At 36.6% G+C, this 17,137-nt stretch overlaps 1 protein-coding gene across 32 annotated transcripts in view; it reads right to left on the reverse strand.

Moving 5' to 3' along the window:
- EPB41 (erythrocyte membrane protein band 4.1) overlaps window positions 1-17,137 on the reverse strand; it is a 202,946-nt gene that overhangs the window by 48,419 nt on the left and 137,390 nt on the right. For 6 of the 32 annotated variants that reach the window (XM_082347497.1, XM_082347472.1, XM_082347498.1 and 3 more), the window contains exons 12-17: window positions 12,407-12,615; window positions 9,010-9,066; window positions 8,803-8,844; window positions 7,748-7,810; window positions 3,163-3,339; window positions 1,335-1,385 (exon numbers count right to left, since the gene is read on the reverse strand). In XM_082347497.1, coding sequence (XP_082203623.1) covers window positions 1,335-1,385; window positions 3,163-3,339; window positions 7,748-7,810; window positions 8,803-8,844; window positions 9,010-9,066; window positions 12,407-12,615 — 599 coding nt within the window. Of the gene's footprint in view, window positions 1-4; window positions 951-1,334; window positions 1,386-3,162; window positions 3,340-7,747; window positions 7,811-8,802; window positions 8,845-9,009; window positions 9,067-12,406; window positions 12,616-17,137 lie in introns of those variants that run through there. The other 26 variants (XM_082347495.1, XM_082347468.1, XM_082347474.1 and 23 more) reach the window with 18 other exon arrangements.

The following is a 17,137-nucleotide window of genomic DNA, read 5'->3' on the forward strand; positions in this document are numbered from 1 at the left end:
TCACGGTAGAAGATCAAGAAAGACAGAGAAAGATGAACAAAATGACAGATGGAAAATGCTCAAAAATGATACTTGGGGATGTGCAAAGGATTTGGGAAGATCTTTTGGACACTGTATTTTACTTTACTTTGGCAATTATACTGGCAAAGTTTCTATAACACAGTAGGGTACTCAATAGGTAACTGAATGAATGAATGAAGAGTAGAAGTCCTCAAAGTTCAAGGAATCACTGGACTTCCTTAGTTACAGTATTTATTCCTCCTTTAAGGATATTCACACAAATTTTCGGTCATTTCTCATTGCTTTGGTGCTGCCAATTTGTCTTAGATCAATTGGGCAAAGCCAATAATGAAGGATTCTTCTTGCCATCAGAAAAGTTACTTTTATTACAAATAGAATGGCAGAATATAAAATGTTATCCTCATATCTCTTCATATGGACTTAGAAAACTGCAACAGTTCATTCAGTATGGCAATTAGATTTTGCTCAAGGGAATAAAAATCCTAATCCTATACATTTCTAAGACTGCAAAAGAAAAACGAAAGTATAAAAGTTTATACGAGCCTCCAAGGTCTACCAGAAAAAAAAAACCAAAAACCATAAACCAAACTCCCACAAATCTCAACAATTACAAACTCCCTTCTCCCTTCAGAATCATGATTTAAAATAATAATAACGACCATCATGAAGGTTTATACAACACATTAAGCAAATGGTTTTGATACTTTTAAGGAAAATTATTTTTTTCCAGTTGTCCAATTGAGAAATTTTTCTCCCCTGGCAATTTCTGTACTCTGCCATCCAGTCAAGACAGATGTTTTCTATGAAAGGAAAAACTTGGCTCTAAGTTCTCTTAGTTGAGCCAGCCTTCTCTGATCTGTTTGGAAGTTCAACACTGGTTCTTTGCACACCCCTAAGTGATACGTATCAGGGAGAAAGTAGCTGGGGGACTGGTCAGCAAAAAAAGGAAAAAAGGAAAAGAAAGGATGCAAAATTATAATGATTTTTAAAAGAAAATAAGGGGGAGAAGAAAGACAACATAAAAAGAATAGGGTACAATTAAATTCGTTTTTCTCTCCGAATACATATTTATATCTTCATGCAGCTTTTCAACCAGCCATGCGCCAAAATAAGCAAATTGAAAGCTGCAAAATGCAGCAGCGAAAAAGTTATGTGTTAGGTCAAAAGGCGGTGAGTGTGAATTTACTAGTATAGCCAAAAGAAAAAAAAAAATCACTGAGCAGCTGCTGATCAGTTCTGGGGGAATTTTCTGCTTAGTGCCATGACAAGAGCAAATTCTGATTGAGAAGCACAAGTCATAACAGCAGCATTACCTCTGGCCCACCAACCTTTCTTTCCGAGGGAAGGACAGAGGTTTTCTTCACCTGGTCATACACAAATTATATAAAATTCAGTTGCCTTGCAATGCAACAACAATGCTGTCAAAGGTGGCAGAGGTATCCCCAGAGAACAAAAATATTGTCCTAATTATTAAAGAAAAAGTAAGATACGCCAGGAAGTAGAATTATCCTATATAAAAGGTTACCACAATATAGTTCTTACTTATTGCATTACTCATTTAGAGGGGTAATATCATAACCCTAGAGCTAAAGTACTCCCTATTGATCTAATTTAATTTATAAAAGTCATTTCTTTAAAGTCCACAGAATGAAACAGCCATTCCCAAAACTAGCCCTGAGATGGTTTCTGAAGGGTTTCTATTAAGACACAAGATATTTTCTGGAAATGGAGACTGGTTCAAATTTACCAAACCTCGTCCAAGAGGGTACTAAGTTACTTCTCCAAAGTAGCTGAGCATCTTTTATTACTTGCACAGAATCAAAAAGAAAACTTCTAGAAAATATGCAGTTATGGTTTGTGGATAGGGTTAGCCAGGCGAGGTAGCAACAAGTGCTTTATCAGGGAGCCATAGACTTATAGAAAGCAGTCACTGTCTCAGTTCAGGGTATATGCTCCAGATTTGGGATACAGAACTAATGTCCACTTAGATCAGAGAGTGGAGGCTGAGAGGACAGTGAATAAGAACAACTGCATCCTATCAACCCTGGTAACTCTCTCTCCCTGCCCATCATTCAGGAATTCTCCAGCCTTCTTGGTGAAGCTGGTCCAACTCTATTTGGAGAATTGTTAGCCAATTTTAATCACGTTTTGAAAAATATAAAATGTATCCTTTGTGAACCAACTTTTATTATCTTCTCCAGTTCCAGAAACTAAACAGTAAGTTGGATAGTTTACCATGAACTCTGAATATAAAAACAAATTTTTAAAAAATTATTAAGACATCACTTTACCTTTCTTAACTAGAATTGCTATTGTTTTGGGAGGAAACAAGCATATAATTTTAAAATCATTACACTCACTCATTGAGTCACTGTGACTATTTATATACATACTTAACCTGTATAGGGTAAAGGATAAGTAAAGAATTTTTGAATATGTGCTCAAGGTAACTTTTAAGATATTCTCATTACACAGATTCAGGTGTAGGATCTCTAAAATAGGTAATGACAACAATAATAGAAAAAGAACAGCCTCTAAAAGGTATCTCTTCCTCTAATTGTGACTATCTTATAAAACAGTGTATTAAAAGCTTGATGTTACTCATAAAGATAAAATAAATCAATAGTTCTTCTAAAACTGAAATACAATCATTAATACTTGGTATTCTGCATTCTCTGGCTGAGGTCTCCTTGGTTTATTACATAATTGTGGTCAACCATTCCAGACATTTCTAAGTTGTGCAAATGTTCAAACAAAGTTTTTTAAAAATGCCTATCCCTTTCCAAATTTTGACCTTACTAAATTTAGTAAACTCTCTGGTCCTTGAAGGCACAGTTTGAACATGAAGTTCCACTGGCTCATGGTCCATTTGTAAACATACACTAGGCAGAAGCATGCAGCTGCAGAGACAGTTCTCAGGGCCCAGTCATCTACTGGTAGCTCCAAATGGCCCCCATAATTGGACTGAGTAGTCCATATGACTTAAAACAAGTGTTTGATTATGAATGCTTTAAAGCTGGAATGAATTGGTAAGACACCAAAGCTAACTTTCAGCTCTAAACTTTCAGATACAGATTATCAATATACAAAAGCATTTATCTCACTCATTCTCACAATTGGTCACATGGACAAAGTACTCACTCCTTCTCCTGTAGGGATTTGCCCATTGATGTTAAGTGTTCGAAAGGGAGAGTGAGTGGATAAGCGTTTATCCCATTCACTAGGCCGTGGTTCTGGTACAGATTCCATGAAGTTCTTTTTCAGCTCACTGATGCTGGCATGATGTTTTTTGATCTCTTCTTGACTTTTGTCTAAATCCTATAGTTGAAAGGACAAAGATGCAAAACAATAAATATTCAGGGAAAAAAAACACCACCAAGGGGAGCCCATCATAGACTATGGGCACTGGTAGAAAATACACCACATCCAAGATAGATGTTATTAATCCATAAATTACATTCAAATTATAAATATACAATATGGTATATTTGCTTTTTTTTTTTTAACACAGTGCTTTTCTTGGAAGCAGTGAAGCATCGTAACCCTATAGCTCTTAGCAGTTATATAACCTATAAAGAGCGCACTCCTTAATTTTACAACTCTTCTTCCCATTACGACACAGCACTAGATCTCAACTCCTCATCCCAAGCAGGTAATCCCACAACTCAATTAGCCTCAGCTTGATAGGAACTGATTTAGGCTCAGCTCAGGCAGGATGGAGATAGCAATAGAGAGAGAGAAACTGTTAAACGAAGGACATGGTGAAAGATTCAACTCCCACCATAGGTTGCCTTGCCTTGGTGAGTTGCAACTGTACAGTATCCCTCTATTTCTACCTGGAGATAGTTTTGCTTTCTTATCACTAGGTGACTGTTGCTGGGTTTTGGTAAACAGGAATAGCCCTTTCTCGATACAAAAATTTATTACTGAAATTCCTGGCTCAAGCCTCCAGAGCAAGTGGTTACTATCTCTGAATAATTACTCAGGGGTATATAATATAATGGATTTTTTTTTTCTTTGTCAATACTATCCACACACACTAAAAGCCTTAAGTTTTGCAGCTTCTGACAGCTTCACTTCATCCCTCAGTACCATTCAAACCATCTTCCAGTAACCGTCAATGGATGGGGAGTGATTTAATAAGAACTTGTCATATACCTTATATGTCTCCCTGACAACTTAAAATAACTAAACTGTTCCAGCAGATGTGACTACTGGACAACTAGGGGGAAGCTCTCACAGGCGATATTCCAGGGAGAAATGATCAAAACTAGGCTAACAAAGCTGGAAATAATATGAGAAATAACATTCAAGTTTATGTAACAGGAGGCATAAACCAACTTTCAAGAGACTTGGCCAGAAATGATCTGGGAAATACAACGTGAAGACAAAAACTCAAATGTTCTTGGTCCAACATATTTCTTCAAAAAAAACCTCAAAAGATCTATACTTGAAATCAAAACATGTGGGAGCCTGTCACTTGATGACTGCTAAAAATTCTGTGTTTATTATATATCAAGGCAGCTCTGTATCCAAGAAAAGCATAATACTAAATATATCTCCTAATATGCTGTGTGAATTTGGGGATTAGTCTTTTTTTTTTTTGGCTCCGTGGGAAACAGCCTCATTTGGTGTTGGGGGTGGGGGAAAGGAATTCATTTTAAATAAAAATTTGTTTTAAAAGTTTTTCCTGAGGCAATATAGGCTGCAATTAAGTAAATTTTTTTCAAAAGCAATGTCTAAGAGAAAACAGTATAGGAAAAAGAATCAGTGAGGCATATGACACAATTTTGATTCTGGAGATATTCATTCAGAAAATTCATTTAATAGTCTATTCTTTTTATTTTTGCAAGACTGAATGATGTTTATGTGCTTTGAGATCAGTCAGAGAGAAAACTAACCCAAAAAGGGCAATCCTGTAGCTCCCCCATAAGAGTACCTCTTGCTTGCTGGGATGAAATGTGAGTATAGCTCAAGAATATGGGCTTCACCATGGGGAAACAACAGTTTGCACTTTTGTTCTAGCTGAAAGCAAGAAAAGCATGTTTACTAGCTAAAGAAAAGCAGGAACAAGGTCAGTCAAAGACTCAGTAGTAGGCTGAACAACTGAGACCCATCAGGCATGGAAGGCTCTGTGACCTAGCTCCTGACAAAATCAAATCTGCTTGGGCCAAGAACTAAACGTATTTGGGAGGGTTAAAGGTGAGAATGGAGCAAAAAAAAAATGATCAAGAGAGGCTATGATAAAACCATAACTCTCTGGGTTATTAGCCTCTTACTATAAAAGAGTGGTGATTTGTTACTTGTCCTGCCTAGCTTTTGATTGGCTTGGAACCTGAGAAAATAAATGTTTCAAGAAAATCAGCAGCTTCTGAGGGAGCTTTCTCCATCCTTCTTAGCTGGCTCTGTTGGAAACCTGTGGGGGCACAGAGTTAAATTAAGATCTCAAAGGGACCTGTTCCAAATAGAATTTGTCACAGACACTTGCTACAGGTTCTCATTGGGAGATGGAGGAGGAAACGGTAGATCTAAAAATGAACTCGACCTTATTTGTGCCAGAACAAAGCATTAGTGGGGGTGGGGTAGGAGTAGGGGGAGGAGGGAATGCTTTAAAAAAAATCTGCTAGAGTGACAGATAACTTGAGAGAACTTCCCTAAGCGGGGGGAAAAAACTTTTACAATACTAGAGAATGACGGTTAGCCAAACTACTTTGGCTGTTTTCAGATTAGACACTTTCTGATGCCTATCATCCTATAATTTTAGCAGCAATCAAACCAAACACTTAATTAAATAGAAAATATTCTCAAAAGATAGTTAGTAGTTTTAATTTTCAAACACACACTTATTTAGAAATCCCCTCTCATGGCTGTCAATGAAATACTGGGAAAAACGTATCACACACAAGGACTTTGTGAGTCTCAGAAGCCATAACACACCTCATTGAACAAAAGACAAATATATGATTGGTACTGCAGGTTCCAGTTAAGAGGCAGAATTACAGATGGACAAGTCAAGAAATAGGCATGTTTGGAATTGGGAGATGTTACATTGCTGAGTATAAGGAGATCAACTGATATCTGTTATTCTCCCTAATCTCAGAAGCGGAACCATTCAGGTCTAGTTTCAGCTATGTGCTAAAGCAAAGAGATCTAGTTACCAAGTCTGAAATATCCTAGGGTCCAGCCTAAGAAAACTTCATGTTACATGAGGTAAACATATATAAAACACTTGGTATTGTGCCTACCACACAGTACATGATTAATGAAAACTGGCCATAATTTTTATTTTTATCAAAGTACCTTATACCTAGCAGGCACTCAAAATATATGTATTGACAAAGAATAGATGACGTTAAGTAATTACTGGATGCTATTAGAGTTCTATCTAAAAAAGTTTCTTCAAACATCCCCTTTAATAATATTTACCATTACATATGTTCATCTTTCAGGTCTCAGCTTAAGTGTTACCTCTTCATAGACAACTTCCCTGTCCATCTTATTTAGAGCAGGTCCTTTTTATTAGCACAGCATACTATTTCCCTTTCATAGCTTTTATAATAACTTGTAATCATTTTATCAGTATTTGTTTACTTATTGTTTCTCTCTTCCATTTGCCCCTACATTGGATGCTTCCTGAAGGCAAGAACGATTTATCATCTTCCTATATAGTTACATTTCCTTTATACTTGAGTTAAATCCCTGATGTCAGAATTTATACCCATTTCTTTTGGTTCTGTCTTGAGTGGAGTTGTAAGATAATTAGGTCATTAGCTTCCAGGTAAGAGTTTCTGATGTGTAAACATGGCCTGTTTTTTCACAGAATAACTCCAATTTCCTTAATTTTTCCTCACAGAGTTCCTCTAATCTTCTAGTTAGTTTTATATTTCCTTATCCCGTGTGGAGCCTGAAACTAGATAAGTATACTAATATAGGCTTGGTGAAAATCTGACCGATACTGAATACAATGGGAAAATGACCTTACAATTCCTACAGCACATAGTATGTTGCTATTTCCGAATGGGAAAAAAAAAAGTATAGTTTAATAGATTTAGATGGACCCTAACACAAATCCTAGCTTTACTGATTTACCAGCTCTATAACCACAAGGAAATTAATTTCTCTTAGCCTCAACTTTCTCTTTAAAATAAAAATTCCATACCCGTAGGCTTGTTTTATAATTAAACTATCTTATATCATACTAACTACTCATTAAATGCTAGCCTCCCTTCTTTCCTTCCTGTATCTTACTTTTTTTTCCCCTGACTATTCTTCTGTCATTTTTTGGTATCCTCAAAAATTTAAGTCCATTTTGAATTGTGATCATTTCTCCTATTTTTCCACATTCTCCTGATTCAGAAGATGAAAAAATTGTATAAATTTGATGCTTGAAACATACAGGAGTTTATACTCTTGGACAATTCAAGGAACTTTTAAACAGTGATGTAGTTCTTTCTAGAAGTGGGTAAAACAATGGAACCATGGGATGCTGAGGTAGTCCCAATCATATATTTTTTAGATATGTATGAGAGATGGAAACTAAAGAGTCAGAAGTAGAGATGGTTGCATATCTTCATGTTTACCAACATGCAAAAGCATTTTAAACCTAAAATTCTCTCATGCAATGGCATGCAAAACCAAACGCAGCATAGAAAGAAGAAAGGGGATCAGCAAAGAACGCAGAAGGTTACAGGCAACCAACTGAAATAAGCTTCAAGTTCATACAAACCTCCAACATTAAATTGCTATGTCTGATATAAATGTTTTCACCATCTAGTCTCTCTCTCTTTTTCTGTGAAAATGAAAGAGGGAAAAACAGAAAAGCATAAAAAATTAAAATGTTGTTCTTGCGCGAAAAAACTGCAAATTGGCAAACCAAAAAAATATTTAAAATTAAATGTCCATAGCGCAGCATATGCCAACATGAAATGGTCACAGAACCACAAGGACACACAGAGGACATGATTACCACTAGAAAATGGATGACATTCTTCATGAATGATGGAAGAATGCGACGATGTTATTTAAATAGACAGTGCTCCTGGCTTCATTGGCTTCTTACATAACAAGCTGCTTTATGTTCCTCTTTGAGCTGTTTGAGGGTCATCTTAAAATGCATGACTTTAAGAAGCCTTGACTCTCCGTGTTCCATGGAGTAGGGAAATGCTTTAAAACATTATTTAGCGTTTTGGACATTATTTCAAACTTAGTAATACTGCAGGTACGTACAGCTCTAATATCTTCCATAAGAAAGATCTAAGGGCATTTTATACATGGTCAATCAATACTCTATTCAGTAAGAACTGATTCATCCTACTCTATGGTTGGGAAGAATGAGACACAGAACAGCCAAACCCATAATTATTAGCAATACTGGGAGTTGCTGCTATGATGGTTTCCATAATAAATATGCATAAAATATTGTCAACGATTCCAAGCATATGGTACCACTGTGAAATATTTCTTATAAAGTTTAAATATAAAGGATAGATTTGGCCTTCACTAATTATTTCATTGTGTTTAAAAAGATATTTTCCTACTGGAAAGTTTATTTTAATGAAATTTTTCAATATATAGTATAGGATTATAATTTCTTTGGTATACATATGTGTGTATGTATATGCATATATATACATAACATGTGTATATGTATACCTGCTATTTGAAAGTAATTTCGGATTAAGAGAAATCAATGAAAAGAATGGATCACTGTCTTTTTAATGCACTTTGAAAGTCAGCATGGGTGATGGTAAAGTGATTTTGTGAAAGTGAAAAATGGCTAACCTTCCTCATTCTTATCAGATCTTCAGTTTTTTCTGCAAGCTTCTGTTTTGCCATTATTAAAAAAAGAAAGAAAAATGATAAAATATTGGCTCATTGAAGTTTTTTTGAACCTTCAGCTTATAATTTTTTTTTAAGGAGCAGGGAGTGGGAGGGAAGAAAAAATTGGGGAGGGAGGGGAAAAGGAATAAGTGGCCTATTGGCACAAACCTGTGTTTGGTCACCATTTGAGGTGGGTACTGTGACCTCGATGTGGGTTTTTTCCACCTAGATTTAAGAAATAAAGTGGTAAAAACATTTCAGGTTAGTAGGTTTCTATGAATAGCGTCATTTCCAAATCAGCTGCATCTTTAGGCTGCTTGTGAAATAAGCTGATATGTAATCATCATGATGCAGTCTTACAGGGGGTATTACAGGGAAGGACACTGCTCTCAAGAGCAATCTGTTAGTTCACCATCACATTCTCAAAGCTGAAGAGGTAATATGGACAACCAAAGGATCAAAAAAGAAAATTAAGGTAATTGTTCTATTGATGAAGAGAACATTTTTATACTTATTTATTAAAAAGTACTTATTAAAAATAATAATTTAGACTTTAAAAAGTCATATGTTTTTGTTTTGCTTTTTAAAAGTGATGTAGAGGTATTTTAAATAACATAAAAACAAATTTACAAATGAAGATACCAATGTATGACATACATGACAGAAACAAAATCTTTACAGTTTAAAGCACACATAAAATAAACCACATATGACACCAAGCAGGTAAATACAAAAAATTTTGTTAGTTGATCAATATATTTAAGCAGGCAAGTTTAACCCTTGAGTTTATTAGACAACAACACACCAAAATAGACTCAATCCAAATTGTTACTGATGCATGCAATTACTTCCAAGGCTGATTTATAAATAAGCACACACAGGGCTCAGCTGCAACATTCATCACACTGTAATCTCCTCTCCAGGGAGTTGGAGCCCATGTGTTCGGTGGATGGAAAAGATTCATCCTTAAGAACAGGAAGAGAATAACTAAGGCCTCCTGCCTGGCTTTGAAATACCTTTAGCAGCAGTCATTTTATATACCCAAAATGGAGTAAGCATAAATTTAAAAACCAAGGCTGTTAAGAGAAAGCATAATAGAGTGAGCAATGCCTAAAGCACTGGATATATCAAAATGAGAAAAATGTTTTTATTAAGGGTCAATCACCCTGTATCATTACGTTCTTTACAGAACCTCATTAATCTGTGGTTTTGATGTACTCTTTCTTTTTTTTTTTTTTCTTTTTCTGGCCGCTGTGCAGCTTGCGGGATCCTAGGTCCCCAACCAGGGATCAAACCTGGGCCCTCAGCTGTGAAAGCACAGAGTCATAACCACTGGACCTCCAGGGAATTCCCTTGACACATTCTTTTTAATCACACTTGGCAGCATTACCTCAGAATATAATGTCATTGTGCTGTTTTCTCTAGGACTGAATGTAAAGAACATAAGATGATACCAACCTTTGTGACACTGTCAAATCATAAGCACATCTGGCTACAGTCCTTTTAACTACTGGGGTAATTAACAATTTGGGTTATTTCTACTCTGAATCCCAGTAGAAATAACTGGGATTATTCTGGGATTATTGCTGTGTGGCCCTTAACAAGTTATTTCACCTGAGTTTTAAGTCTTTTATTGATAAAATGGAGATAATATCTTCATAGAGTTGTGAATGCTTAGCAAATGGAAGTTTTCAATTATTTTGTAAAGCTTAAATTACTTGTTTAAATGAATAATGACTTCTTGCTTTGGGTCCTTAGCAATCCAACAGTAAGAAATTGAGAGCCTCTACTTCAATCTAAGAATGGAGACCAAGTAGCAACAGTAGTTCTATTTATGCTCCTACAGAGAATATCAATGGAGATAAAGATGCACATGAGGAAAGGTACTATCTCCACACCTGCAAAGTAGGTCTTGTCAAATGACTCAAGATGCCAAAAAGCTATCTCTATCTGGCACCAACTTAGTGTTAGGCAATGAGATTTCCACAATTACAAGGCTACTTTATTACTACTGCTGCTTTATATGGAAAACACGGCTTCAGGCAAATTCCATAATTATTTTCTAACTGCTACAAATAAAATCAACTCAGAGTCACCCTTAACTCCGTCACTACTATTACGGTAACAGAAGGTTATCAGAGGTGGCTTTCAGTCTGATCTCAATACAAGTATCTCAAAATTTATTTATATAGAATTAACTGGCAAGAAGACCCCCAACTGGCACTTAAATGGTGAGCATATAACAGGAAGTGATCTCTCCACTCTGCTGAGGTCCCAAGAGCAAAGGGTACCTATTCTTGAAGATACTTATGTCTGTCAGATAGGCAAAAGAACAAATAAGTTAGCAGAAAGCCAAAGGAATCTTAGCCACCAAAAAGATTCCCTTGCCAATTCCAGTAATCTAACACTTTTCAGTTAGTATCACAAAAGGAAGGACAGTCAAAAGTGCCAGGTGAGCTACCCTAACATTAAAAACTGAAGTAGTCTAACATTAAAAAGGCACTGTTGATACTGAACCTGGTGGTCAATGTCATGCACATTTAGCTAGATACAAAAATGCAACCACCTACCATTCACTCTGGACTCAAGTTGGTCTCAAAGGACCATAAAAACTATATGTCATATTGAATAGTTTTGTTTTTTTTTTAGTACAATCAAAACAGAGCCAGATTGGCCACTGCTCTATAGGTAAACTAGATATTGAACTGGCTCCAAAAGAACAGGATTAATCCATCTGTCAAGGGGAGAGCACTTACCAAGGTCTTACATGGTTTTAAATTTCTTAACAGACATATAAAAGTGTAATTTTTCTTATAAAGTCTGCTTCTATTAATTCCTGTTGTCAACAGTGAGACTTGTATTTACTTCAATAAATCTGAACTGACAGCTCAACTCCATCACTGCTAAAATGTATTTTAAAAAGCTTATCAACACAGAAAAGATCAGTCCGGATACTGTTACTCCTGGGAAATCTACTAATTAAATTGGTGATTTTTCAACAAAGTTCCGTGACTGTGGGTGCAATCAACTCAGAACTGTAAACAACCCAGTAGCATAACCTCCTCTACATAATGGATCTTCCTATTTTTGTAAAGTTTCTTAAGATTTGAACAACCATATAGATGTGCTTTATATAATATCTGGATATTCTTTGGGTATGTTACACATATATCCATTTTAGGAAATCAAATTATATTTTACTCATACTAGCAGAGCTTACTCTGAAAAAGGAATGTGGAGATTCCTTCTGGATGAGTAAAAATTATTTTTAAAAACAGATGATCACAGTGCTGGTGTGTTTTACAGACTCATTTTTTAAGATTTAAGTTGGGGAAAGTTATGGGTCACCAGAAAACTGGGATAGCTTACAGTACTTCATGACATAATTCTATGAAAATATTTTACAGGTTAATGGGAGATACCTTCTTTCAGAAAGAGTCAGGAAGAAATAACTTTGTTAGGATTCGACAAAAACCAGTGCTTTGAGAATCTTCCTGGTCAAGGAGTCAACACCTCTGAACCAAAAAGAGCATTAGCTAGATATTTGGGCTTATGACATACATACCTTCCACACTTCTGTGAGCTCTGGCTCAGGCTGCTCAGGTGGCACTTCTTCCTTTTTCACTTCAACCTGCACTGTTTCCTTTGGTGCTTCAGAAACCACTGCTTTTTTAACAGGTGCACCTGGGACGCTGTCTTCTGCGGCCTGACTCTGAGCAATGGCTGGTGCAGAGGTGGGCCGAGGACTTCGGTCTGCTGAATCAACGGCTGCTGCTACGTGAAAAAGGCACAAGTGAAGGATAAGTGAAGGCAAGAGTCACTGTACTACTTCACAGCCACCAGGTGAAATAATTGTGACTCCAGGACACATACGAGTGTTACAGTGTCCAGTGGGCTATCATACAGAAGGTAAAAAATAAATTATTAGTGCTCTGGCAGGTAACTGATGGCAATAATGGCAATAAGAAAGCTAAAAGTACCCTAACAGAAAAGCTAAAATGTCCTAACGATAATGTTCCATAAAGGGTGGGACAGGAGGCGGGAGGGGGCTGGATGTGGACAGTAAAATACGAAAAAAAAAAAAAAAGGAAAACTCATTTTATTAAAAAGTTGGCAAAATTGTTTAACCTTGTAATCTATTAGTTTCAAGAACCTGCAAGGTAGTCTACGAAGGAAAAAATGGGTTAATTAAGTCTGATTTCTTCTATGAAGGCTTTTAGAAATAAAGATCCATTTATTTATAGGTGATTTCAGGAACCTAAAAATATGTTCTAGGAAAAAGGATTCAGTCTGATTTCGTCTGCTAAGCCTCCTCGGAATGATTACAAAATAGCTTGATAAAGGAATCTTCTTATAAGACATGTACACATTTTGATGCTTCTTTAACCTTGTTGAAAGGCAAATCTTTGAACCAGACACTTTCCTTTTTAATTATTTGATTAAAAAATAAAATTCAATCCATTCAGCCAGTCTATGTCATTTGGTTGGGGCACTTAATCCATTTGCAGAACACTCTCTGCAACAAGATCTTTTTTGATCCACCTCCTAGAGTAATGAAAATAAAAACAAAAATAAACAAATGGGACCTAATTAAACTTAAAAGCTTTTGCACAGGGCTTCCCTAGTGGCGCAGTGGTTGAGAATCTGCCTGCCAATGCAGGAGACACGGGTTCAAAAAAGGAAGAGAGATGGTTGGCAGGAGCCAAACTCAGCCTGATGAACAGTTATCAGCAACCATTTGGGCCATTAGCAGACTCAGAGCTGCTGACAACCTCTGACCAAGATGGAAACAAATGAGATGAGGAGGCTGGATGCTGCCTACAGCTACATGCTTTTCAGATAAAATACCTGGTACTGGTATTGTACACTGACTCAGAGGGGTATTTAGAGAATTGCGATTATTTTCATAAAGAATTCTGCAGCATGGCTTCCCTGGTGGCGCAGTGGTTGAGAATCTGCCTGCTAATGCAGGGGACACGGCTTCGAGCCCTGGTCGGGGAAGATCCCACGTGCCGCGGAGCAACTAGGCCCGTGAGCCACAACTACTGAGCTTGCGCGTCTGGAGCCTGGGCCCCGCAACAAGAGAGGCCGCGATAGTGAGAGGCCCACGCACCGCGATGAAGAGTGGCCCCCGCTTGCCGCAACTAGAGAAAGCCCTCGCACAGAAACGAAGACCCAACACAGCCAAAAATAAAATAAATAAATAAATAAATAAATATTTTTTTAAAAAAGCTTTTGCACAGCAAAGGAAACTATAAACAAAATGAAAAGACAACCCAAAGAATGGGAGAAAATATTTGCAAATGAAGTGACGGACAAGGGATTAATCTCCAAAATATATAAACAGTTCATGCAGCTCAATATCAAAAAAACCCAAACAACCTAATCAAAAAATGGGTGGAAGATCTAAATAGGCATTTCTCCAAAGAAGACATACAGATGTCCAAGAGGCACATGAAAAGATGCTCAACATCACTTATTATTAGAGAAAGACAAATCAAAACTACAATGAGGTATTACCTCACACTGGTCAGAATGGCCATCATCAAAAAAATCTACAAACAATAAATGCTGGAGAGGATGTAGAGAAAAGGGAACCCTCTTACACTGTTGGTGGCAATGTAAATTGGTCCAGCCACTACCATACAGAACAGTATGGAGATTCCTTTAAAAACTGAAAATAGAGCTACTATATGATCCAACAATCCCACTCCTGGGCATATATCTGGAGAAAACCATAATTTGAAAAGACACATGCACCCCAATGTTCACTGCAGCACTATTTACAATAGCCAGGACATGGAGGCAACCTAAGTGTCCAATGATGGATGAACAGATAAAGAAGATGTGGTACATATATACAGTGGAATATTACTCAGCCATAAAAAAGAACAAAATAATGCCATTTGCAGCAACATCGATGGACCTAGAGATTGTCGTACTGATTGAAGTAAGTCAGACAGAGAAGGACAAATATCATAGGATATCACTTATATGTAGAATCTAAAAAAATGGTACAAATGAACTTATTTACAAAACAGAAATCAAGTCACAGATGTAGAAAACAAATTTACGGTTACCAAGGAGGAAAGGGGCAGGGAAGGATAAATTGGGAGATTGGGATTGGCATATACACACTAATATATATAAAACAGATAACTAATAAGAACCTACTGTATAGCACAGGGAACTCTACTCAATACTCTATAATGACCTATATGGGAAAAGAATCTACAAAAGAGTGGATATATGATTATGTATAATTGATTCACTTTGCTGCACAGCAGAAACTAACACAACATTGTAAATCAACTATACTCCAAAAATATTAATTAAAAAAATGAAATAAAATTCAAAACCTTTGGCCTTTAGTCCTTAAAAAAACCAAAACAACACTTTGAGTTCTACCCTATCCTCTTCCAGAGTCTTATCAATTTTTATTATTGCTCCTGTTCTCTAATATATTTAGGGCAGCAGTTCTAAACCAGGGGTGATTTTGACACCTCAGAGAACATTTGGCAATGTCTGGAGATATTTTTGGTTGTCACAACTGAGGAGTGAAGTAGAAAGTGGTACTGGCTCTAGTGTGTACAGGACAAGGTTGCTAGGTTAAGAAGCCCTGATTTAGGGCAAAGATTGTATATAGATTATACAGACTGTTTTAGAGGGAATATACAATATAAGCTTATGACAAAAGCTTTATCTTTTCACAGAGTTAAGAGTTGTTTTGGTTTGGATTACTGGGCATCTAAGTTTCAGATTACTCACTTAAAAACAATCACTCATACCCTTTTTATGATTTTTATCTTCATTCTTTCAGGAACTAAAAGAAAACATCCATATACTTCGTAGTAAGACCTCACTTACCTGGCAATGTCTAGGAATGCAGTCTGTTTCCACATGATTTAATATTTCTGATAACAGATCATTATCCTTCATGTGCTGAGACTTTTAAATTTTAATTATTTTACATGGAAATCTTTATAATTTTTATTACACACTTTCCTGCCTTTTTTTTTTTTTAACATCTTTATTGGAGCATAATTGCTTTACAATGGTGTGTTAGTTTCTGCTTTATAACAAAGTGAATCAGTTATACATATACATATATCCCTATATCTCTTCTCTCTTGTGTCTCCCTCCCTCCCACCCTCCCTATCCCACAAAGCACCGAGCTGATCTCCCTGTGCTATGCGGCTGCTTCCCACTAGCTATCTATTTTACATTTGGTAGTGTATATATGTCCATGCCACTCTCTCACTTTGTCCCAGCTTACCCTTCCCCCTCCCTCCCCGTATCCTCCAGTCCATTCTCTAGTAGGTCTGCGTCTTTAATCCCGTCTTGCCCCTAGGTTCTTCATGACCTTTTTTTTTTTTTTTAGATTCCGTATATATGTGTTAGCATACTGTATTTGTTTTTCTCTTTCTAACTTACTTCACTCTGTATGACAGACTCTAGGTCCATCCACCTCACTACAAATAACTCAATTTCGTTTCTTTTTATGGCTGAATAATATTCCATTGTATATATGTGCCACATCGTCTTTATCCATTCATCTGTCGATGGACACTTAGGTTGCTTCCATGTCCTGGCTATTGTAAATAGACCTGCAATGAACATTTTGGTACATGACTCTTTTTGAATTATGGTTTTCTCAGGGTATATGCCCAGTAGTGGGATTGCTGGGTCTTTTGGTAGTTCTATTTTTAGTTTTTTAAGGAACCTCCATACTGTTCTCCATAGTGGCTGTATCAATTTACATTCTCACCAACAGTGCAAGAGGGTTCCCTTTCCTCCACACCCTCTCCAGCATTTATTGTTTCTAGATTTTTTGATGATGGCCATTCTGACTGGTGTGAGATGATATCTCATTGTAGTTTTGATTTGCATTTCTCTAATGATTAATGATGTTGAGCATTCTTTCATGTGTCTGTTGGCAATCTGTATATCTTCTTTGGAGAAATGTCTATTTAGGTCTTCTGCCCATTTTTGGATTGGGTTGTTCGTTTTTTTGTTATTGAGCTGCATGAGCTGCTTGTAAATTTGGAAGATTAATCCTCTGTCACTTGCTTCATTTGCAAATATTTTCTCCCATTCTGAGGGTTGTCTTTTTGTCTTGTTTATGGTTTCCTTTGCTGTGCAAAAGCTTTTTAGTTTCATTACGTCCCGTTTGTTTATTTTTGTTTTTATTTCCATTACTCTAGCAGGTGGGTCAAAAAGGATCTTGCTGTGATTTATGTCATAGAGTGTTCTGCCTATGTTTTCCTCTAAGAGTTTTATAGTGTCTGGCCTTACA

This window comes from Balaenoptera borealis (genome assembly GCF_965194805.1).
Source record: "Balaenoptera borealis genome assembly, chromosome: 1".
Taxonomy (NCBI): Eukaryota; Metazoa; Chordata; class Mammalia; order Artiodactyla; family Balaenopteridae; genus Balaenoptera; species Balaenoptera borealis.